At 54.1% G+C, this 22,416-nt stretch overlaps 1 protein-coding gene across 4 annotated transcripts in view; it reads left to right on the top strand.

Annotated features, from left to right (window-relative positions):
• Positions 1-22,416, top strand: part of SIK3 (SIK family kinase 3) — a 66,605-nt gene that overhangs the window by 42,991 nt on the left and 1,198 nt on the right. Inside the window, exons 5-22 of one of the 4 annotated variants that reach the window (XM_032201954.1) lie at positions 1,097-1,221; positions 1,600-1,723; positions 3,224-3,342; positions 3,693-3,803; positions 3,962-4,105; positions 4,371-4,451; positions 4,568-4,677; positions 5,616-5,769; positions 6,264-6,419; positions 7,007-7,077; positions 10,703-10,846; positions 13,940-14,090; positions 14,830-14,955; positions 15,259-15,344; positions 16,050-16,159; positions 16,674-17,031; positions 17,368-18,251; positions 21,579-21,742. In XM_032201954.1, the coding sequence (XP_032057845.1) occupies positions 1,097-1,221; positions 1,600-1,723; positions 3,224-3,342; positions 3,693-3,803; positions 3,962-4,105; positions 4,371-4,451; positions 4,568-4,677; positions 5,616-5,769; positions 6,264-6,419; positions 7,007-7,077; positions 10,703-10,846; positions 13,940-14,090; positions 14,830-14,955; positions 15,259-15,344; positions 16,050-16,159; positions 16,674-17,031; positions 17,368-18,251; positions 21,579-21,742 (3,218 nt within the window). The remainder of the gene's footprint in view (positions 1-1,096; positions 1,222-1,599; positions 1,724-3,223; positions 3,343-3,692; positions 3,804-3,961; positions 4,106-4,370; positions 4,452-4,567; positions 4,678-5,615; positions 5,770-6,263; positions 6,420-7,006; positions 7,078-10,702; positions 10,847-13,939; positions 14,091-14,829; positions 14,956-15,258; positions 15,345-16,049; positions 16,160-16,673; positions 17,032-17,367; positions 18,252-21,578; positions 21,743-22,416) is intronic. The other 3 variants (XM_032201955.1, XM_032201956.1, XM_032201953.1) reach the window with 3 other exon arrangements.

Raw genomic sequence — 22,416 nt, 5'->3', positions numbered from 1 at the left:
TGGCTGCTGTGAACAATGCCTTTGTGGCTGGGGGTCCCTGTCCACGTGCATCAGTGTCACTCACCTTCCTGCTGGCACAAGTCTAGCAGAAAAATAGGCAAAGCCGTTTGCTCCTGATAGGAACTGCTCCCAAGGACACCCTGTCATGGGACCTGGAACCCTCTCTCTCTCTCTCTGGGTTTGCTGTTGTTCAAATGAGTCAAAATCCTTTTATTTTATAAGCAAAAGCTCACTTCTCTTACATCCAGACATCTGTTCCTTTCCTCTTTCCAGTGCAGGTCTCAGCTGTATCCAGGGGCGGCAGGTTAATTAGCAGGGAATGCCATTAGTGCCCACGTAAGCTGATGGTTGACTGCCCACGAAGTTAAGACCTTTCTTTTAACTTCTCCTTCAGGATTTATTCTTTGCTGTGGGTGAAGGATTTGACTGGCTTTGTAGAGATGCCTACCACAACTGAAGATTTCGGTTCACGTATTTCTGGAAAATAAATTTAAAAAATGGCACGTGCTTTTTCCTCTTTCTGTGCGTTCTGTCTTTGCTGGCAGCTGCCCTGCTTCTACTGAAGTTGTGAAACTTGTCATCAGAGAGCTGAAGGTTGGAAATTAACACAAAGATTGTGTGTGGTCCCTCGAATATAAGTTGGAAACCTCATTCCAAACCCTTCACCCGACTTAGAGCGACCCTGGCTGGTCGGATTGCTATTTATTGACTCCAGCACAGAAATCACGTGTCTGAAACGTGGAGGACAAGCGTCAGATCTGTGTTCTCATAAGCCAAGTAGTGTAGTTAGAGGGTGTGGAGCAGGCCCGAGCTGGGGTATTTTGCAGCAGGTTGTTTAAATGGGGCGAGTTGTTGTGTGAAGTGGAGGAGCAGCTGTTGATATGTGGTTGTCCATCCTCTCCGTGTGGAGGAAAGAAATTTGCATGCTGTTCCAGGTGCCTCTTGTGCACTCCTATCCTTCTGGGGTCTGAATATCAGCTACCCCTTGTGGAATTGTGTGCGACTTCACCAGGCACAGCAAATTATTTCAGTACCATTTGTTGGTGACAGCTGAGGTGGATCACACGCCACTAACCAGTTCTCATTATTCTTTCAGATTTTGGATTCAGCAACATCTTCACACCTGGCCAGCTGCTTAAAACCTGGTGTGGGAGCCCTCCCTATGCCGCTCCAGAGCTCTTTGAAGGAAAGGAGTACGATGGGCCCAAGGTTGACATTTGGGTATGCAGCGAGCCTCTTTCTCTTTTACTTTGATTTTGGTTTTGCTCTCTTTGGCTTTGATTCTTGCCACCACAGCGGTGCTCAGCCTGCTGACGCTGCGTGGATCCGGGCACGCAGGCGCCGTGGTGGTGCGGGGCCACCTTGGGCAGGTTTGGGCTGCCAGCTGGTTTAGCCATTGGCTTCTGAGGCTTGGAAGAAAGTCTGAATTAAGCTTGAAGGAGAAATGAGGCTGGCCTGGGACTGAGATGCCACGAGGTCCTTTCCAAGGATTTGCTCCTTCTTGTTTTCTGTTTTATTTAAACAACGTTAACCGCTGTTAACCACAACCTCTCTCGGTCTCTCCCTCCGTTGCTGACGTGACCTTGGTTTTGGCTGCAGAGTCTCGGCGTGGTGCTGTACGTGCTGGTCTGCGGCGCTCTGCCCTTCGACGGGAGCACGCTGCAGAATCTGCGCGCCAGGGTGCTGAGCGGGAAGTTTCGCATTCCATTTTTCATGTCCACAGGTGAGGCACACACACTGCACAGCCTGCCAGCAGCGCCGAGCAGGGCTCTGGGCACATCTCTGCCCACAGACCCCTTGAAACACTTAAATTTCAATAAACCGTTTGATTTGTGTGTGGGGGGAGTGGTATGCCAGGAGCCTTATCTGCTGGAGAGCAGTTTGTAACAGGAGCTAAAATGAGTTCTGAATCTAGAATTTAGAAACCCAAATATTCTTACCTAAAAATAATCGGCTTTCTTGTATACATAATTGCAAACTATAGCAAAATGTTAGCAAAGATACACTTACTAAATTCTGGGAAATGTGAAAGCTAAAAATGGACTGGTGATGTAGGAATATGGAGGCTTTCACTCGATCTGCTGTAGACAAGAGGCTTTTTACAGCATTATGGCACATTAATTTCCAGCAATAGCCCCACCGCAAGTGAATGTCCACGTACTGTTTGTGCAAAAGCGTTCTGGATTACTTAAGTAATAAATCTTGTTTGTGAAAAGTGTGATTAATTCTCGGGTAAAACCAGCTTTGCTTAAGAGCAGCTCATATTTTATGGTACCTTTGAGTGGAAAATTCAATGGGGGTTAAAGGCCCGCTTTTCTGGCTCCAAGCTGAACCTCTCATCACACTTGGTGCTCCCAGCTTGGCTCGAGTGGTGGTGCCCCACACGGTTCTGGGAGAGGCGTGCCTGCAGTAAGCCCTAGGAGCACCGTGCTGGCAGCCTGAGCCGTGGCTGCTCTGCTTTGTTCTCCAACCCCAAAGAGCCAGTTGGGTCCCCTGGCCATGCCAGCAAGGCGGGCAGGGACAGGGTGACAGCGTGCCACCTAGGGGCGCTGGCAAACAGCACAAGGGCACCGTGGCCTGGCCAGCCTCCTCCCTAGCCTGGGGAAATCCTGCCTGAGATTTTGGAAGTGTGAGAGGGGCATACTGATTTACAGCTGTATTGGCAGGAAAGCTTTTCTCCAAAGGGAGTTTCAGATTGGTTTTGGAAGACCGTACAGCCACTGAAAATGTTCCTTGACTGAGGATGTGCTCACCCCTAGGAGCTGTGGTAGTGCTGGCAGCCAGTGCCACTGTTGCCCTTGGGAGCTTGAGAAGGGGAGATGCTCCTGTGTTGGCTGGCAGCAGCTGTTGAAGCATCTTGAGAGAGGCTTTCACTCCTGTGCCACCTGATTTAGAGCAGTGCTTAGCCAGAGGGCTGTGGGTATTCAGTGTCAAATGGAGCCCCATTAGCTTTGAGCTTCAGCCTTTGGTTCTGTCTGTAAGGGGCCATGGTCCTTGGCCCAGCAGTTTCCTGCAGGTAGCATCAAATGTCTGCAGCAGGCACGGGCGTGAAGTGCGGGAGGAGAAGCAGTATTTGTGTTGTGTATGACTTCCTGCAGAAAAGCTTGTGCTTTTGAAAGACAAACTTGGCCTTTTTTTTCCTTTTGCCCTAGCAGCACAAGGCTGTCGCCTGCGGAAGTTGTGCCCCTCGCTGTGAGTTACTCACAGCTCTGTTCTCTTGCAGAATGTGAACATCTGATCCGCCACATGCTGGTCTTGGACCCAAGTAAGCGGCTCTCAATGGAGCAGATCTGCAAACACAAGTGGATGAAGCTTGGAGAGGCTGATGCAGAGTTTGACAGGGTGAGAAGCTGAAGTGAGCTGGAATGGGGTTTGCTCAGTGCACGTAGCACTGCAAACAGGCTCTGGGCAAGTAGTGCCACAGAGTTGGCTTCAGCTGCTTGGGAACCCTCGTTCCAAGTGCCGGCGTGCCGCCTTTCTACTTTGTGTCCCCCTTGCCTTGCTTTCCACATCAGCCTTCAGCTCTGTGTGCTGTTATATTTTCTCCCCCCTTTGAATTACTGTGCCGTCAGCCTTCAGAGCTCACGCCAGCTCGCAGCCGGAGCCTGGTGAATCGGTGCTGTGGAGCATTATGACTCATCCCTGTGCCTTTGGGAGCGTAAGCACTGAGGGCTGCGTCTGTGCTCTTGCAGCTGATAGCAGAGTGTCAGCACCTGAAGACTGAGAGGCAGATGGAGCCGCTGAACGAGGATGTGCTGCTGGCGATGGCAGAAATGGGGCTGGACAAGGAGCGCACAGTTCAGGTAACACCACAGCTGGTAGTTCTGTGCTGCCTCTTCTGGTCGGAGAGCAAATGTCTGTGTTGTTTACCACGTCTGGTAACTGAGCAACTTCAGCGCAGCATGTAGCTTATTTTAGTGCTTGGCAGAAAGTGACTGACCCCTTTCTCCTTTTCTTTTAGTCCTTAAGAGCTGATGCTTACGATCACTACAGTGCAATCTACAGCTTGCTGTGCGACCGTCTGAAGAGACACAAGAACCTGCGCATCGCGCCGTCTCCAAGTATACCACGGACCATGACCTTCCCCACCTCTGCTAACATCCAGGTAGGTCCTGCTTGTATAACGTTCTTCCAGGCCTAGGCCAGTTGTCTAAACCTTACCTGCTGAACTTGAACTTCCTTGTAAGCATCCTCGTTCTGACAAGTCTCAAAATCTTCCTTGTCTGAGATCTTTTTGTATTCTCAGGGTGCCTTAATCTCCCTGTTCCCAAGTGGTTAGGTCTGTTCTTTGGTGTTAATCTAGTGGTGTTTGTAAAGGGGCTGTAAGAGATGCTAGCTTCATGACTTCTGATCTTGATCCCTCTGCCCAGCAGACAGAGCAGGCAGGCAATACCATGAGCATCAACGTGCCACAAGTCCAGCTCATCAACCCTGAAAACCAAATCGTGGAGGTGAGGTGCTCCCCTTGGTGACCCCTGCAAGTTCTTTTCCCAGGCTTGCACTGAAGCCTTTTGATTGATTGACCTTCACGTTATGTTTCAACATCTCCAATATTTTTTCTGCCCAGACTGACGGGACAATGAACTTGGACAGCGATGAAGGCGAAGAGCCATCACCTGAAGCTCTGGTCCGGTACCTCTCGATGAGAAGGCACACGGTTGGAGTAGCTGACCCACGGTTAGTACTGGCCTCTACCTCCTGGATGGAGGATTTAAGGCATTCTTCCTACTTGTAAACCCTTTCTTAGCCAGACTTTGGGGCTATATATTTATAGGTTTCCGTGATCTCTTATTAACAGTGAGTGCCCCTGTAGTAAGGGTTTATTCCTAGAATGTGACTTGGGTCCTTCTGAGAAGTCACAGATTTGTTTGTGTGTTACGCTGGCAGATCAGAGGTTACTGCCTTCAGGGATCTTTTAGGCTCTGTTGCATTAGAAGAGTTGATACCTCCTAGGTTGGCAATGGTCTCCAGTTACCAGGCTGAGAGACACGCTTCACAATATGCCCTTGGGTCCCAGACCTCAGCTTCACTCTAGCCAGACCAGGTGGTGATGAACGCATGGATCTGTCTGGCAGCTGGTATCAAACCTTTGGTTCTCTGCTCCTGCTGTGAGAGGTTTGGAGTTATTCCTGCAAACTCAGTTTTTGATAGATGGGGAAAGAAATTCAAGGTGTCTCTTCAGCAATAGCGTCTTTTTGAGTGCATGAAACATTAAAAATGTCCTAGTCCCATTGAACAACTTGGTTAGCATTTGAGCTGAGGATGAGATTCTTCCCTTCTTGCTGATTAGCTCTGTGTAAGCTTTTAGCTGTGTTGACTGTTGTGCAAGCCATTTTTTCACCTAAGCTGCACTGCTGTCACGTCCTAGCTGAAGTCTTTGTGATAAGTGCTTTCAAGGTTAATACAAAGAGCAAGTGCTGGAAAAAGCTCAACCTGGAGGGGGGAGAAAAAAAAAAAGGATAAATGAAAACTGAGAAGTGGCCTGGTCACTTTCTGTGACCACTTTCCAGTGAAGTAAAAAGCTTTTTTTGTGAGGGGAAGCTCAGCACGCTGAGCCCATGGGTGTTCCCTTTGCATCATTGCTAAGTCACCTGTCTGTGAATGTGATTGCACAGGACGGAAGTCATGGAAGATCTGCAGAAACTCCTGCCTGGCTTCCCTCGTGTCACTCCGCAGGCTCCGTTCCTGCAGGTGACCCCGAACGTGAACTTCATGCACAACGTGCTGCCCAGGCAGAACCTGCAGCCCACGGGTCAGCTGGAGTACAAGGTACTGCCCCCTGCGTGTGCTCCCTCCTGCAGTCTGTGCACCAGCTCAGTCTGGTTGTGATTTGTGCTCACCCTTGCTTTCTCACTCTATCTGCCAATTCCTTGGACTCCGTAAGCTTCACGAATTGCACTCTTGCTGCTGCTTGAGGTATGGTTCTAGTCAGTTACTTAAACTAGGAACGAAACGAGACAGGAATGTGAAATTGAATGGGCTGGAGAGAGATGGGGCTGCTCCCTGGCTTTGGAGCTGCAGGTGGCAGCCTGTATGGTAATAAAGAAGAGTGCTGGGAAGCAGGGAGTTACCCCCTGCTTCTCCACTGACACCGCTTCTCGCGGCCCCACTTCAGCTTGGAGATGCTGGTGACGATTTCTCCTTTCTCCTGAAGCCCAGAAGACTTTTCTCCTCTCGTGCTAACATCCCAGTCCTTGGCCTTAAGCCAGGGTTCTGGAAACACCTGGTGGTGGGTTGCTAACTGCGCTGTGTGTGCTTCCCAGGAGCAGTCCCTGCTGCAGCCCCCCACCCTGCAGCTGCTGAACGGCATGGGCCCTCTGGGGCGGAGAGCATCAGATGGCGGAGCTAACATCCAGCTGCACGCACAGCAACTGCTGAAACGGCCTCGAGGGCCATCTCCACTTGTCACTATGACGCCAGTAAGTAGCCACAGGAAAGAGCAGAACTGGTGGCGTGTTTAAAAATGCCTTCTCCTGGAGGCAGAGATAACAGCCTCCGGGTCACAGCAGAGCAAGCAGTAGCTCGGGCTGTGGCACTCTATGGAAGCACAGCCGTGGCAGTGCTCCCTTTGGCTCCCTTGGAAATCAGTGGGGTGCTCTGTCCCCGCATAGGAGAGTTTCTGTGGTGTCCTGCAGCCAGGAGCTGGGGTGATTTTGCTCGTTGGAATTGATGGAGGATTTGCGAACTTCTTTCTCCAGTTGTTTTTCTGCTCTTTTGCTGATAGAAAATGAAAATGTCAGTCTTGGGTGTTAGTGCACAATCTGTCTTCCTTGTTGCGTGCAGATCAATGAATTTTCCGGGTAGCACCAGAAGCAGCAGCCTTGCTCAGGCAGTGATGTGTGGGGAAAGGAAGGTGGGAAGGGGCTGCTGGCCGAGTGCCCTTGGTGCTGCCGAGGAGCTGGCACATCGTTCTCCAAAAGCCAGTTGGGGAAGGTCGGGTGGCTGCTGTGCGGATGGCAGCACGCTGGCTGCCTTCTGGAGCCCGTGGCTTCTCTTCTCTCCGCAGGCTGTCCCAGCTGTCACTCCTGTGGACGAGGAGAGCTCCGACGGGGAGCCAGATCAGGAAGCTGTGCAGAGGTAACCCCCAGTCTGCTAACATTTGCCCTTATTACCCTCGGAGAGGCTCGCCCTGTGGTGTTGTGCTGCTGAATTAAAACACGAGCAACCTCATTACAGGCAACAGCGTTGATTACAGCAAAGGCTTAACACTTCTCTTGTTCTTGTGGGTGTTGATTACTGTAGGCAATTACTCCTCTGATGCTACTAGGTGCTTACAAAACTGGATTTCCCCTGAAATTCTGTGAGCTATTTAAGCAGTATGTTCTCTAGAAACTCTGAAACTGCTAAATTCCTCTGCTTAGTGTGCACCAGCATGCAATCCACACTAACCTGCAAAATGAGTGCTAAGTGATTCACCCCTCCCTGCTGAGTGATGGAGGTAGGAAGGGCTCATCTGTGGCCTTGGGTGTAAATGCAGCTTTTGTATCAAGACGTGCAGTAAACATCCAACTCTGATGCCTTAAACAAAGTGAGCTTGCTGGAAATGTAGGTACCTCTGGGCTTCTAATTTTAGCTGTAGGCCTTAAAACAGTCTGCTCCAATAAGAGAAGGATTATTAGACATCAGGCTGGAAACTTCTATTCCTTGTCTGCTCCAGACACATACTGGGAAGTGGGTAGAATGTGCTTGTACTCTCTCCATCCATGAAAACACTAACCATGTCCTTGCTAACATTTTCTCAGTAGCTTTTGTGTAGTTCCTTCTGTCCTAACCAGCTGGTGCACTATGTGTTGGGTTTGGTTGTGGAGTGCTGCTGTTTCTTACCTCAACCTTGACAAGTTTTCTGGATTTCCCCAAGTTTGTACAGGCCGTCACCTCAAGTAAGACAACATTTTTTCAGGGGCTATGCCTGGGAGAAGGATTCAGATGAGGGGTTGGTTGCAGGCAGAGAAGCTCTGGGGTGGGTAGAGCTCATATCCCAGAGCCTTTACCAGCTCTTGTCATTTCAGTGCTTCAGAGCACGGGGATTTGAACAGTGGGTGTGTGCAGTGACGGATTGTGCAGAATGTGTGCTGATACTCCTTTTGCCTGCCAGAGCTCAGAAGGAAGTCAAGGCTGGTCCATGGGAGAGAACGTGCTTCCCAGCCCGCCTTGGAATTGCCGCAGCCCTGCAGCAGAGCACATCTTGTATTTTCTGCATAGCCTTATACTCTAGTTCCTTGCCATCCTCATCTCTGTGCTCACTCTCAGTGTTTTCCAGCCTCATGAGCTGCTGTTCATCGACTTGCCCCCGGCAACATGAGGACAGAAATAAGGCCAAGTCGTAGAGCTGAGCAGGTGAAGGGCACGCACCTCTGGATAGTGCAGCCTGGGGTCGGTTACCCTTCAGCTCTGCACCCTAACTGGGCACTGTCCTCCCCAGCAGGGCTCGGGAACAAAGATTCTCTGTGCTGGCAGCTGTACACAGATGTGCCACCTAAAAATTGCAACTTTTATCTCCACTGACAACATCTCACACAGTAGACAGTTCTGTTCAGTCTTGAATGTTCAGATCAGATAAATGAGCCTGATTCTTGGCAGGGTGGCACCTGGACATCTTACCTGGCCAGATTTTCTCATCTCCTATTCTAAGACCTCAGGTTTCAGTCTTGTTTCAGAACTTAGCTCAGTTGGAAAACTATCAGAACCCACATTTTATAGGGTGCGAGGCGCTGAGGTGTTCAGATCCCACGGAAGGGCAGTCTCCTGAGACCCACAGGTCACTCTGCTGTTCTCAGCAGTGCTGTCCGTAGTCCTCTCAGACCACACGTTCTTCCACCAGATGGCCCAGCAAAAGCCCCATCCAGGTTGTGTGTTAACTCGCTCTCCACCCCCTTATGTTGCAACCCGTAACTAGTCATCAGGGGAGAAGGGTAAATAGCAATAACATCGGGGAGGGATGCAAATATTTAGCTTCTCAGAACAGCGCTCTGAACACTCTGTGTGCAGCCACCAGCGAACAATTTTTGCCCTTCTTAATCTGACCTTGAAAGCAGCGTGTATTCTTTTCTCTGCTCCAGGGAACAGCCACATCTCCTTTGAGCTTTGGGAAACTTTCTTCCACCCGAAACACTGTTAGAGCTCATGATTGGATTGTTCCCTGGAGGTCTGAAATAAAATGATCTTAGCAAACCACAACTGTAAAGCTCTTTGGGAAACTTTCCCTGCCTGCATCAAATGATTCTTAAACAGCTAATGGCACAGACTTTGGCAAGTTACCACGACGCTAAGCGCTCCTCCTCCTGTTAACTTGCTGCCTTCTGCTTCCGTGGCGGCAGTAGCTGGCAGAGGCTGCTTTTGGAGGAGTCAACCTCTATGCTTTCTGTTCTTCTCTGCTTTGCAAGGTGAAGGTGCGGCTGCAAGGAAGCTCAGCAGGGTTGCAAACCGGCGAGGATCCCCTCTTGGTATCCCGCGTGTCACCGGCCCAGCGATCTTTGCCACAGTTAGCGCAGCTGCCGCGTTGCTCCTGGCTCAGCAGCAGGAGTAGCTGGGTTCAGAAGCGGGCGTTGATCCCGTCCCGCCTGGCCTTGAGCGGGCAGCGTGCTGCCCAGGCGCTCGGCAGAAGCCAGGGCACCCTGCGTGGGTGCTTCACCCCTTATCTTTCCTGGCCCCGTGCCCCCAGCTCTCCGAGCATCGTTGCCACCGGTCCCCACGAGCTCAGGCAGGCTGTCAGGGCTGCGCAGCGTTCCTCACACCCTCACCGAAGCGGGGGCTGTGGGATTTGCTCTGCGTGCTCCCCGCTCCTAGAGGGGCTGGAGAGGAGCTGCAGGGTGATCCTTCCAGAGCAGGGGGCACCTCAGCTTACCCTGCTGATTCCAGGCTCTGGTGCCAAGAGGCAAGCCCAGGGTTTTCACCGCGGGCTGTGGCCTGGAGAAGGAACTGTCGCTGCTCAGCTTCCCTCGCTGCTCTTCCCCTGCTCATCGCCGGGCGATTCCTGCTCCACGGGGAGCGGAGCAGGGCCTAGATGGCGCCCTGCGACCGGGCTGGGCACCAGGCCCCGCTCAGCCCTGCACTTTGTCATGCTCCTGAGGCAGCCTCTGCTCACCCTTAATCCCCGCTGGGGTGTCCCTTACGTGCCCTTCCCGAGCTGTGCTGAGCTGGCCTCGGCTGGAGCGCCGGGCGCAGGGTGTGACGGGTCAGGGCTGAAGTGCAAAGGGCGGCCTGCAAGGGGGTGCTGAGCGGCTGCTCTGCTCTGCGCCCCTTCTCCGGCCGTGTCTTGCGAGGTTTCTCCTGGTTTAGTCTCTTGGCTCCATGAACAGACTTCCCTGAGGCTCAGTAGGCAGGCCTGCTGGAGCGGAGTGAATCCACGCTGGCAGCAGCTGGTCATTTTGGTATTCCCAAAGGAATAACCAGCGTTCCCCTCGAGCATTCCCCTTTTCCTGCTGGGAAGGGCGAGCGGCTGCTCTCTCCCTCCGAGGCTGGCGTTAGCACACGAGCAGCTGAAGCTGCAGGTGTCCCCCGAGCCCTGCAGGCCTGGTGATCCCACAGGCACGGGCAGCGTGTCCACAACGTGCTTCTCCCCGGGCATCACGCAGCCCCCAGCCGGTCCCGAGCACTGCAGCAAGCGCTCTTCCTTCACGTTTACTCCGGATTATCTAACACTCCCTGTTTTTGGAGTATCATCACATCAGTCTCTTATAAAATGTGCTCCTGCTTGTTGCAGATACTTGGCAAATAGGTCAAAAAGGCACACTCTGGCAATGACCAACCCTACAGCTGAAATCCCTCCAGACTTGCAGAGGCAGCTAGGACAGCAGTCCTTCCGACCCCGGGCTTGGGCTCCACACCTGGTACCCGATCAGCACCGGTGAGTAATGGCACCGGCCGTTCGGGCAGCTTTGCGCCAGGAAACCTGCTCAGATGGCACCGGGAACGGAGCTCTGAGGACGTCCTGCTTGGCAGGGAGGGGCGAGGAGGAGGAAGAAGCACAAGGAGCAGGCCCCAGGGCAGGTGTCTGAGCACCCTGGGGACGTTGCAGTTCTGCACTGGCACGGGCTCCGTGCCCTGGATGCGGGCAGTGCCGGGGCAGGAATCAGCTGGCTCTGCCCCTCCAGCCCCGTGTTTGTGGCTGGAGATGACTTGCCAGGAGGGCTGCCATCGCTGAAGGGGATGGGAGTGAACTATTCATGGTAGAGGAGAGCTTTTCTCTGTCGTATTGGTAGGTGTCAAGTTAGCCGTAGGTAGCAGATGTTCCATGGAATATTTTGGAGTCAGATGCAGGGGTAGGACTGCACCAAAAATCATCCATGCCAGGGCTTAAAAACCTCACTGTTCTGCACCAGAGTTGTGTGTTTAGACTGCAAAGTCTCTTTGCAAAGCTCCTGGAGAGCCATTTTATTTCTGATCTGTAACCCCTGATGGGAATGATGGGGGGAAAAGAAGCTTGGGAGGGAAGAAAAATCACAATGGAAGGGAGGGAGCTGCTGCAGATTGTATCCTAACGCACTCAAAATGTTTGGGTGGGTCGTTCCTGGTGGAGAGGTGTTAATTTGACACAGAATACTTGGCACAGCAGCAAACCAGAGACACTAATGCCACAGAGGGAGCTTAAAACACGCATCTGAAGCTCTCGGTGCCAGCTGCAGTTTGCTGCCCGTTAGTCTCCCTGTCGAAAAAGCAAGTTGCCTACCAGGCTGGATTTGTGCTCACGCTAAATCCTTCAGCCAGCTCACACTGGAAGCTTGACAAAGCGCTTTTTATTGTAGCCAGATACCTGCTGAGCTGAGCACTGATGTAATCAGCAGGGACAGGTGAACTCTGAGCAGACTGAGGCAGTGTCAGTGCCACGCTGGAACTCCAGACAACCCAGATAAGCACCTCCGTGCACTGGAGTTACTCCCCCAGAGCTGCCTGGGGGATGGAAAAAGCGGGAGGTGGGGGGAAAGGTTTCTAGGGTCACAGAAAAGCTTGATAGGAAGAGAAGTGCAGCTTGCAAAACAAGCAGAATATGCTGTGTCCTACTTTAAGGATTGCTTCAAACCGTGAAGGTAAGCTGGGTCACTCACGCGTTGCAGGAACTGGTTTTTGTTTTGCTTTAACAAACTGCTGAAACGCGCTTACCCAGTCAATACGTTGGTATCACCTCTGCCTCCTGGCTTCGGAGGCCTGAGGCTGGTTGCATCACGAACAGGGTGGCATCTGTTCATTCCACCCTCGGTGTCGTAACGTGCCCTCGGCCTGCCTCCCGTTTCACCTGAGAAACACGGAAACTTCATCCGACCACGGCCCAAAGCGACTCCCCCAGCCGTGGCTGAGACACCCAGCCCAGAAACCATTAGCAGTCCTGTCCTCACAGAAATAGACCTTGGCTATTGAACAGCTGCTGGGGCTTATTTTAGCCCTTAACATATTTTAAGCCATCTTCTTTATACACAGCACCAGTTTTGGTCATGACGACTTAGGATCTGGAAGCAGAGTTGAAGTACAGTGGGCAGCGTTGATCTGCCTTGGCCGTGCGTGTTTGGGAACCCCGGTGTCACTTTTATCTGTAGCTTCTGCTTTCCCCTGCTACAACAAAAGATCAAACGGATTAGGATAATGGATGGGATAGCATCAAAAGGCGGTGGCACAGCTCTGTCCTTGGAACAAAGTCGTGTGTCATCTATAGAAAGCGAAGCACGTCCTGCTCAGCCAGGCCAAGTGACAGGAGCTGAGCCCAGCGTGCTGGCCCTGCTCCAGCATCGGTCACCTTCTGACGAGGGAAGCCTCTCCAGGAGAAATCCTCCTTCCTCTTGGAACAGGCTTCAGCCCAGAGCCAGGACTCACTCACAGCAGCTACAGCACTGCCCCGGCTGCGGTTGCACCCCCCGGATCGCAGCAGCCTGCAGGCAGATGGGTCTAGGGCCAGGACGTGTGAGTGCTGCAAGGGCCACGTCTCCCTGGCCTCACCCAGGGGCTTCAGTCAGAGCCCGTGCCTCTGAACACGGATGAGTTTTGTAGGTTGAATTTGCACAGGAGCCATTAGGGCAGGCGGAGGAACTCGCCTCTGTTTGTCAGAGGGCACATTTTTACACGTGTGGGAAGTTAGCCTTGTTAATGATAATACGAGTTTCACCTTGATAGGGCAGGAGCTTAGTGCTCGACTCTGATAAGGGGGAGCCCCAGCTGTGGAATAAATGAGCTCCCGAAAAAAATCCTATTCTGGCTCCCTCTTATGGCGAAGAAGAAATCTCACGGTGAAGAGAAGGCGTGTGTCGATTCTTGGCACCGCTGCCTTGATGCTGGCTGTGCCTGCCCTTCAAGGTGCCCGTGCTGACTGCACAGGGCCAAGCAACCAGGAGACTCTGCGAGTGAAGGGACAGCCGGGCTGATGCCTTAGGAAGACTTCACCCGCTGTGCAGAGCTTTATGGTCTTGCCCTCTTTCTGAATCCAGTGCACCTCTGAGCGTGGATGCCAGCCCCCTTCCTCCTTGGAGGCTGTGGGACACGTCAGGCTGGGAGCAGGAGAAACCCTTCTCCACGGGCCTCTTCTGTTGTCCACTAGCATCAGCAGTCCCTGAGAGGTAGTCAGGGCCCTCATGAGCTGGGAAGCTCCAGAAGTGACTACTGAAGAGGTGAATTTATGCGTTTAGGATGCTGAATAGCTTCTCTAAACTTTATCTGTCTGAGGGATGGATGTATTTGGGTAGACGAGATGCTGCCCAGCTCCGATCTGGCTGGTGGTTGAACCATGTCCAACCCTTAAGACACATTTACCTGCCCAGGCTCTGAGGACACTCGGTGATCCCGCTTCCCGTTCACGGTGGTGATAGCACATTATTTCTTAATCTAAAACATGATTTATTCTGGATGAGTGGGCAGGTAGAACTTGGCGTGGCTGGTGTAAATTAAATGTCTCTACCGGAGCTTGTTTTTTTTTTTTTAAATCTGGCATCACTAACCCACTTCCCCATGTGTTCAGTTCTATTTACAAGGACTCCAATACTCTGCACCTCCCCACTGAACGCTTCTCCCCGGTTCGGCGCTTCTCTGACGGTGCTGCCAGCATCCAGGCTTTCAAAGCCCACCTGGAGAAGATGGGCAATAACAGCAGCATCAAACAGCTTCAGCAGGTAAAAGAGGGGCGTGGAGGACCTCCAAAGAGCATCTCTGAGGGTTTCTTGTTGTCTCAGACTTCAGGAAGCTCAAGGTGAAGTCTTTACAGCTGGTGGCTGTGGACATGCAGCAGCCTTCCAGCTGAGGAGCTTTCTCCTCCCAAATGTCTGCTGCAACCTGTGAGCCCTGGGGGCTTCCACCCCATTCTTTCTGGGGGGAAGCAATGCAGGTGCTGTGCCCGTACGTGGGCTGTTCTGCCAGCCCTTGGGGTCCCATCAGCACTGCCAGATTGTGTCTGCTGCTCTCCCACGTTTCCTATGGCTGCAAAGTTTTGGGGCTGTTCCAGGACGTCTGGGCAAAGGGCAGTTCCTACTGCTTGAGCTTGGAGTACGTTGTATTGTATTCCCTCTGCAGCCAGTGTGTGTCTTATCAATGGCTTCAGTGGGATTTGGCACTGGGACAGGACTTTCACCTTGCAACCCAGTGGAAATATGAGATGCTCTTTTCACCTTTAAGTTATCATTATAAAAGCTTTATGCTTGCATTTTGGAGGGAACGTGCTTGCATTTTGAGGGTGCCAGTTTGATCTCGTGTGCAGTTTCTCTGTTATCTGAGGCTTGAGCTAGCCATGTTATTACACACCCGATTCTGTCAAATGGATCAGGTTTTTACTGGATTTTTCAGATAGGTAGACAACACGCTGCCTTGTTGCCATGCACAAAAAGTCACTTGGAGGCTCTGTTGCATTTGTTGCAGGAGTGTGAGCAGCTTCAGAAGATGTATGGGGGGCACATGGATGAGAGGACACTGGAGAAGACGCAGCAGCAGCACATGTTGTACCAGCAGGAGCAGCACCATCAGATTCTTCATCAGCAGATTCAGGTACTAGAGCCTGGAGCAGCCCTTCTGATGTCCTAGCTGGGCTTCCTGCACGGCTGCAGATAAATACGGAGCGGGTCCCTGTGGGATTGAGGGTAGGTGGCTCAGCTTGCTGGAGTAAGAAGCAAGCCTGAAGGAGTTCAGCAGCGATGTTTACTCAGCTGCTGTGGTAGCCAAAGCTGCAGTCAGGGATGGAGTGTTTGGAGAACATGGGTGTGTCCTACTCCACCAGTCTACGTTTCCTAAATGTATTGCTTGCTCCGTTATTGATCACAAACACTTCTCGTTTTCTGGTGCCTGGTTCAGGACTGTATCCGGCCACCTCAGCCGTCTCCACCCTTGCAAGCTCAATGTGAAAACCAGCCGGCTCTGCTCACTCACCAGCTTCAGAGGTAAAGAAATGGCTTTGGTAAAGCTCCAGGGGATAGGATTTACTCCACCTCATGCCCAGGGGTGAGCTAGCACACTTAGAGGCCAGGACCAGGCTGGAAGCGTGTAAAATTAGCATGGCAGAGCCAGTTCCCAGGTGAATGTGCTAGGTCCTTCTTGCTGCATTCTGTCTGAAGGACCTCTGGAAGTAGAGCAATGTGATTCAAAGGCACAGATCTGCTTTGAACAAATGATTGACAGCTCTGCCTTTTGACCAGCTTGAAAACATTCCCTTCAGTGAGCCAATTTCTATCGTGCTTTCTACTCGGAGCTGCTTCTGCGCTTCTCAGTCCTCTTCAGGCTATCAGTTAGGTAACAGTCCTTGTCTGCATCACCCGGCTTGTGGATGAGGCAGGCAGGATTCTGGGGAAGGAGAAAGGAAAGCTTTCTCACAGGCCGCAGTGACTCAGGAAGAGAGCTTGCAGTGTCCTTGTCCCTGGGGTTTTTGTTCTAGCCACTGGGTTATGCTCGCTACCTCTGTGACTTAGGCAAGTTAGGTGGCTTTCAAAATAGAAGGCAGGCTGCAGAGAGCTCGGGATCCCGAACACAGGCTTTATGGTGTTTATTTAAAACAACAGAGATGTAGCATTTGGCGTCAGTTCTCCCAGTTGAAAAGGCATCTTAATGAGGAGCAGGCATGCTGAAAAGGCACTTGTTTCCCTGCGTAGGTTACGGATTCAGCCATCCAGCCCGCCCCCGAACCACCCTAATAACCATCTCTTCAGGCAACCAAACAGTAGCCCACCTCCTGTGAGCAGCAGCGTGCTCCAGCCCCACGGTAAGCACCGACAGTTTCCTGAGCCATCTGCACGCCTCGGGGCGGGCCACTTGGCAGAAGCGTATGGTCCTCGCGCAGCGCCGGGGAAAACAGCGCGTGTGGGTGCTGGGGGCTGCGGGCCCTCTGCGCTCCAGCCCTTGCGGTTTGCTGATGATGTAAAAGATTCTCCATCTGGCAGCAAGGGGCTGGTGTTATCGAGAGCTCGCAAGGATCTGCCAGCTGGAATGTGTTGATACGTTTCTTGTCATGAGATCCTTACTTATCGCTCCTGGGGGTGGGGAGGCAGGGCTGATATTCCTGGCTTTATGCAAATCGCTGTCAGCTCCGCTTTGTTTCCCTTTCTGTGCGAGGGCCTCTAGCCCTGACTTTTGCCCCCTGGTGCAGCGATACAGGAGCGAGGAGCAGCTCTCCCCTCGCCACCTGCAGCCATGCTGGGGCTCTCGGCATTCCCCAGAGAGCAGCAGCTCCTCTCTCCCGAGCCTCACCGCAGGTGCTGAGTCTTTGTTCCTCGCAGGTGCAGCCTCCCAGTCCCAGTTCCAAGGGATGCCGTCCCACAACACAATCTTCCCGCAGTCTGGTAACTGTTCCCCCCCCCCAACCATGGGGCTGACGTGCCTGGGCCTGCAGCAGCAGTCGCAGCCTCAGCAGGTCACCATCCAAGTGCAGGAGCCCGGTGACATGGTCAGCAACAACCTCCTGCAAGGCGCCTCGGTGGCCGGCCAGGGCATGTCCTCCCACGCGCGGGGCATGGCCATCAGCCCCAGCGCCAACCAGATGCAGATGCAGCACCGTGCCAACCTGATGGCCTCCCTCACCTATGGCCACAGGCAGCTCTCCAAGCAGCTCAGCGCCGACAGCGCCGAGTCGCACAGGTGAGGCCACCACCGGGCACCCTGCGCGCCCGGCACCGCTCCCCGAGCTTTGGGGAGCTGTGGTGGGGATGGGTGCCAGGCAGAGCTGCCGTGCATCACGTGGAGATGGGGGTTCTGCAGCAGCTCCGGGCTGTGCTGCGCTTGTTCTGGGGATGAGGCTGGCTCCCTGCCACCAGCAGCAGCTCCTTTTTCAGGGTGGGGGCTCAGGGAGCAGCACGTGGGCGCAGCAGATCAAGGGGGCCCTGTGCGTGGCAGGACCACAGAAAACAGCCCCGTGTGCCTCGTTCAGCCGGAGCTGCCGCAGTACAGTCACTTGTTCTGTTGTCTTCCTTGCAGTCTGAACGTGAACAGGTATTCCCCTGCCAACTACGACCAGGTGCACTTACACCCCCACCTGTTCCCGGAGCAGCCTCGTGTTTCCCCCAGTAACTACAGCCCATCGGGAGGAGTTGGGTTTCCTCCGGCTCAGCAAGCTCTGAAAGTCCCGCAGCTCGACCAGTATCCCAATTTCCCTCAAAATGCACATCAGCAACAGCAGCACTACACCGCATCGGCACTACAGCAAGCACTGTTGTCCCCGACACCTCCCGACTACAGCCGACACCAGCAGGTACCGCACATCCTCCAGGGACTGCTTTCTCCCCGGCACTCGCTCACGGGGCACACGGACATGCGGCTGCCCCAGGCAGAATTTGCACAGCTCATCAAGCGGCGGCAGCAGCAGCAGCAGCAGCAGCAGCAGCAAGAATTTCAAGAGTTGTTCAGGCACATGAGTCAAGGGGATGCTGGCAACATGGGCACCAGCATGGGACAGAGCCTGTCGGAGCGTCAGTCCTTGTCTTTGCCTTACCAGAGTGCTGACACGTACCACGCGCAGAACAGCCCCCAGCACCTCCTAAAAATCAGGGCGCAAGAATGTATCCAGCAGGTCCCTGCGTCCGTGCCGCCACACGGATACGTACACCAGCCAGCCCTGTTCCACTCCGAGAGCATGGAGGAGGACTGCGCGTGCGAGGGCGCCAGGGACAGCTTTCCAGACAGTAAGAATTCAAACACATTGACCAAAGGTTGCCACGAGACCCCTCTGCTTGTAAATGCAGGAGGGCACGGGGACCCAGAATCTTTGCTAGGAACTGCTAATCACGCGCAGGAGCTGGGGACACATCAATACAGACATCAGCCCGCTGCTGGATTCAGTAGGAATAAGGTGCCCAGCAGAGGTAAGGCTGAGTGCTGCTCGTGTGGATGAAATGCTTTTCCGTGTTGGCCGCGTATTGCTGGTGTTTCTGCCAGAGAACACCATCCCTACCCAGTGCAGCAAGGCTTTCGTGACATATTTTGCATAGCACAGAATTACCTAGATTCTTTCTGGCTTCTGTGGCCATCGGTAGATTGCAGGCATAGTCTCTCTAATAAACAGCATTAAATAAGAAGGGAACTCGACCAGATTCTTCTCGTTGGAATTTGACCTACTTTGGCAGGCAGATAAAGGCCAGGTCTCAGGATACCAAAGAGATAGGTCTCCGAAGAGATGCTGTGATCTGCTGACTGCTGTGTTCGTGGTGATGTTCCCCACCCTGCGTAAACAAGTGCCCAGAAGTTCAGTTCCTTCTGGTTACTGGTACAGCTGGAGCTGCAGTGGGGTGCAGTCCTTCTGAGCAGACCCCTGAGCCCAGGCACTGCTCAAGCTTCCATAAACAAGCTCCCCAAGAGCTGTGATGAATGGCTTGCTGCTAGATGTGCCTTGCACCAACTGCTCCGGGCCGTCAGGAAGCAGCAAGGCTGGAGCTCGAGGGGATGGTGCCGAGGAAAGGGAGCTTAAACTTGCTGTTTGTGCGTGGAGACCTTTCCTCCTAGTTGGAAGCAGCTGTGCCCTTGCTCCTTGGTGGCTGCATTGGCAGCGATGCGCTGTAAGAGAAAACCTGGGCTGCAATCGCAGGCCTTCTCTGTAGGAAAAACAAAATCCTGCCCCTTAGCTCAAAGGGCTTTGAAGGGAGGCTTTCCAGGCCGAGCGGGGTGCATCGGCATTCACTGCAGGACTGAGTTGTGCTGGTCTGAAGCCATCAGCTCGCCCTTGGCACAGGGAGCCCTATTGCAGAGGAGCTGTGTCCTGGGCACAGGAGGCAGCGTTTTGTTTGGGGACACAGCATGGGTTTGTTGGGAAAGTACTGGGTTGGAACAGAGCGGCGCCGAGGGCAGCGCGGGCATGCCAAGCCCTCAGCCTGGGGGGGCGCACGGCTCTTCTGAAGCCTTCCCACATCGTGTTACCGGGGTGTTTTCTCTCAGACCTCGCTTTCCCTGCGGTGCTTGAAGCACAGAAGGGAGGAATCGCCCCAGGTTAAGCGGAGGGTGGAAGCTCGGCGGTGTGTTTTGGACCCAGTCTTGAGTTTACATCATGATGTTGTGGGACTGCAACGTGTGAAACGAGAGGGGCTGGGGAAGTCAGGGCTAAATCTCTGCCCCGGTACTGATGGTGCTAAAACGGGTTACACAAGGGAAAAGGACTTTAGACTACAAGACTTTGTAAATGAGTAAAAGCAAGTAAATGTTTACAAATAGTGTTGTGTAAGCACTTCTGACAGGGGCTGTTTGGAGGGCTCGTGTAGTAAACCATGCTCGGAGACGCAGCTTTGCGGAGCGCCTTCCTCCGGGCTCCCATAACCCACTTGGAATCCGGCCTGTGCTGCTTCGGCTCCCAACGGAGCGGGCATCCGAGCGGCCTGGGCACACTTACCTACACCGAAATCCTATAAATCTCCCTGTAAGCACCCATAACGGTGTCACCCACTGGTGTGTGCTGCAGCCGGGGGTTACCGAGTGCCGCGCACGGGTGCTGACGGGTGGGAGATGCTCGCCCCCCGCGTCGGCTGTAGGTGGTGGCTGGGATCGTGCCTGGTCACATCCTGAGGGCAGCTTCAACCCGATCTGCACCCAGGATGTGACCCGACTGTGGCTGAGCAGCTCTGCCAGGCCTGCTGAGCCTCCTGCCGTGGGAACCCTGCCTTCCCCCCAGCTGGCGGCGGTGGCCCTGCATGGTGCCAGCGTCACATGCTGCGGGGACACAAAGCCCGCCTGGCTGGGGGGCGAGGAGAAAAGGCTTTCTGGCTGCGGGCTCAGGCTGCTGGAATGGCAGCGGGGTGAGAAAAGGAGCCCGAATTTAGGGCTCCCCACCTCTGCTGCCTGAGCGGCCGTGTCCCCAGAGGTGCCGCTGCGCTGGGGACCGCCGGTGTGGGGCTGTCGTGGGTCGGGGCCCCGTTTGGGCACGGAGCCTGGCCGAGGGGCCTTCCCCAGTGCCCCCCCAGGGCTCGCTGCCGGGCCCAGCGTGGTTGATGCAGGAGCAGCAGCGGGCTGCTGGCGCCTGCCTGCCTGCACGGCCGTTCCCACAGTTGGAAGAGCGGCCCGAGCGGTGCGTGGGTGGCACGGCTCTGCCAGCTCGGTGTTACCTCATGTTTTCCTTCTTGTGTTTTCCGGGAAGGCTGAGCGTTAACCAGGCTTAACCCCCTGGTTGTGCAAAGGAGAGGAGGCCAGCTGCGTCCCTCCCTGGCTGCCGGACGTGGTGCTGGCAGCCCCGAGTGTCTGCGTGCAGGGAAGGGAAGGGACAGGAAGGGAAGGATGCTGGAGAGGGCGAGCTGGCGTGGCCGAGTGCCTGGGAGCAGCGCGGAGAGCCCGGGTGGCAGAGTACGGCTGTGACCAAGTCTGGTTGGGATTTTGGTAATTTTAGGGACGAGTCTCTGTGGAGAGAGCACTTCTCGCATCTCCCAGCCAGGAATTGTCGTGCAGGGATGGCTTCCTGCTGAGCAAGGCCCGTAAAACCCAGTGACTCTCTGGGAACCTACCTGCGGGGTGTCACTTCAGGGCAGCTCCCCAGTGCTCGCGGCCACGTCCGCATGTTTGTGCTCGGCAGGGCTCCTCACCAAGAGGGAGCTGTTTACATGCATCAGAGCCAACGATAGGCTCCTCCATACCTCAGGACTTTATTCAAAACATCATGTACTTGATGACGATAGGTTTTGCTTGATAGGAATGTAGCCTTTACCCTCGGTCATAAGAGCTTGCGGTGCAGATGGACTTTGCCAGGCAGAACACTCTTGTACTCCTACAGCCAGATTGTAGGAGGGCAGGGAGAAGTCATCTGATAAAAGCTAGTATCCTGGCAACTCTTCCAGCCAGATCTGTTGCATACAATTGCCAAGGGGCCCTGCTAGAACATCCTGTGTTGGAGACCCTTCTCCCTCTTCTCTTGTGTAATACGAGCAGCGCACGGAGCAGGGTGCAGGATGTGCTCGGGTCCAAGGGGGAGGCAGCTGGGGCACGCTGTGCGGCGGAGGGAGAGGCCTGCCTGCCTGCCTGCCACCTCGGGGAGATGCTGCCCCACGTGTGAGAGCAGCCAGCGATCCCTTCCACCTGGCGGGCAGCACACTGCTCTGCAGCACTGTTTGTTCGTGCCGTCAGGGCACAGACCCGCGGCCTCACAGCGTCACGTGTCACCGGGAGCTGCCAGTTCCTTGCAGTAACCTCTCCTTTTTCTGTCTTGTCTGGTTTTCAAGAGTCTATCGTAGGGAACTGCATGGACAGGAGCTCCCCCGGCCAAGCGATGCAGGTGCCTGACCACAACGGGCTGGGCTACCCGGCGCGACCCGCGGCCGGCGAGCACCCGCGGCCCAGGACCCTGCAGAGACATCACACCATCCAGAACAGCGACGACGCCTACGTAAGTCCGAAGAGGCCTGAGCCCAGCAGAGCCAGAGGCAGCGCAGAGGTCCCTCAATTTGTGCGGATTGTGGGCATGATAGCTTCACAGAGGAAGGACAGCCCCCTGCTCCGCGGGGCTGCTAAGAGTGAATTGCTGTTGAGAGGCCTCAGTCAGCACATCCGTGTGCTACTACTGAAAGTGTTTTAGCAGAGACCAGCATGGGAAGTACTGCTGTGCTCGTCTGATTTGCCCAGAGCTGGCTGCTCTAGTATGGCACCTCTTCTTTTTCCTCCGAGCTGTTCCTGGTGAAGCCATTTGGGCTGCCCCAGGCTTGGCTCTGGCTGCAGAGGATTGCAGAAGCCCCAAGCCCAGCTTTCAGTTCTGCAGAGCTGCTAAATGACCTGGCTGTTACAGCCCAGACCTTGACCAGGAACAAAGAGCAGCTGCTCAGCTTCCCATGTTTTGAATCTCTGAGAACAGTCATATTCACATCTTGGCGTGTTCCTTGCCACGGTTTCCTCCTGCTACGAGGCAGAAGGGCTCTCCCCTCATTACTCACATGCAGGAGCTCAGCCCCATCACCCCGTCCGCTCCCAGGTGTTGAGGTGGCATCAGCCACACCTCTGCTGTCCCCGATGTCTGCTTTTCCTTCTTCCCAGCAGCCATCACTGAAAGCTTGCAGGAGCTCCCTG

Source organism: Aythya fuligula, chromosome 22, assembly GCF_009819795.1.
Source record: "Aythya fuligula isolate bAytFul2 chromosome 22, bAytFul2.pri, whole genome shotgun sequence".
Classification (NCBI taxonomy): Eukaryota; Metazoa; Chordata; class Aves; order Anseriformes; family Anatidae; genus Aythya; species Aythya fuligula.
Note: the sequence above shows the minus strand (reverse complement) of the source record. Positions and strands in the feature narration are given on the sequence as shown.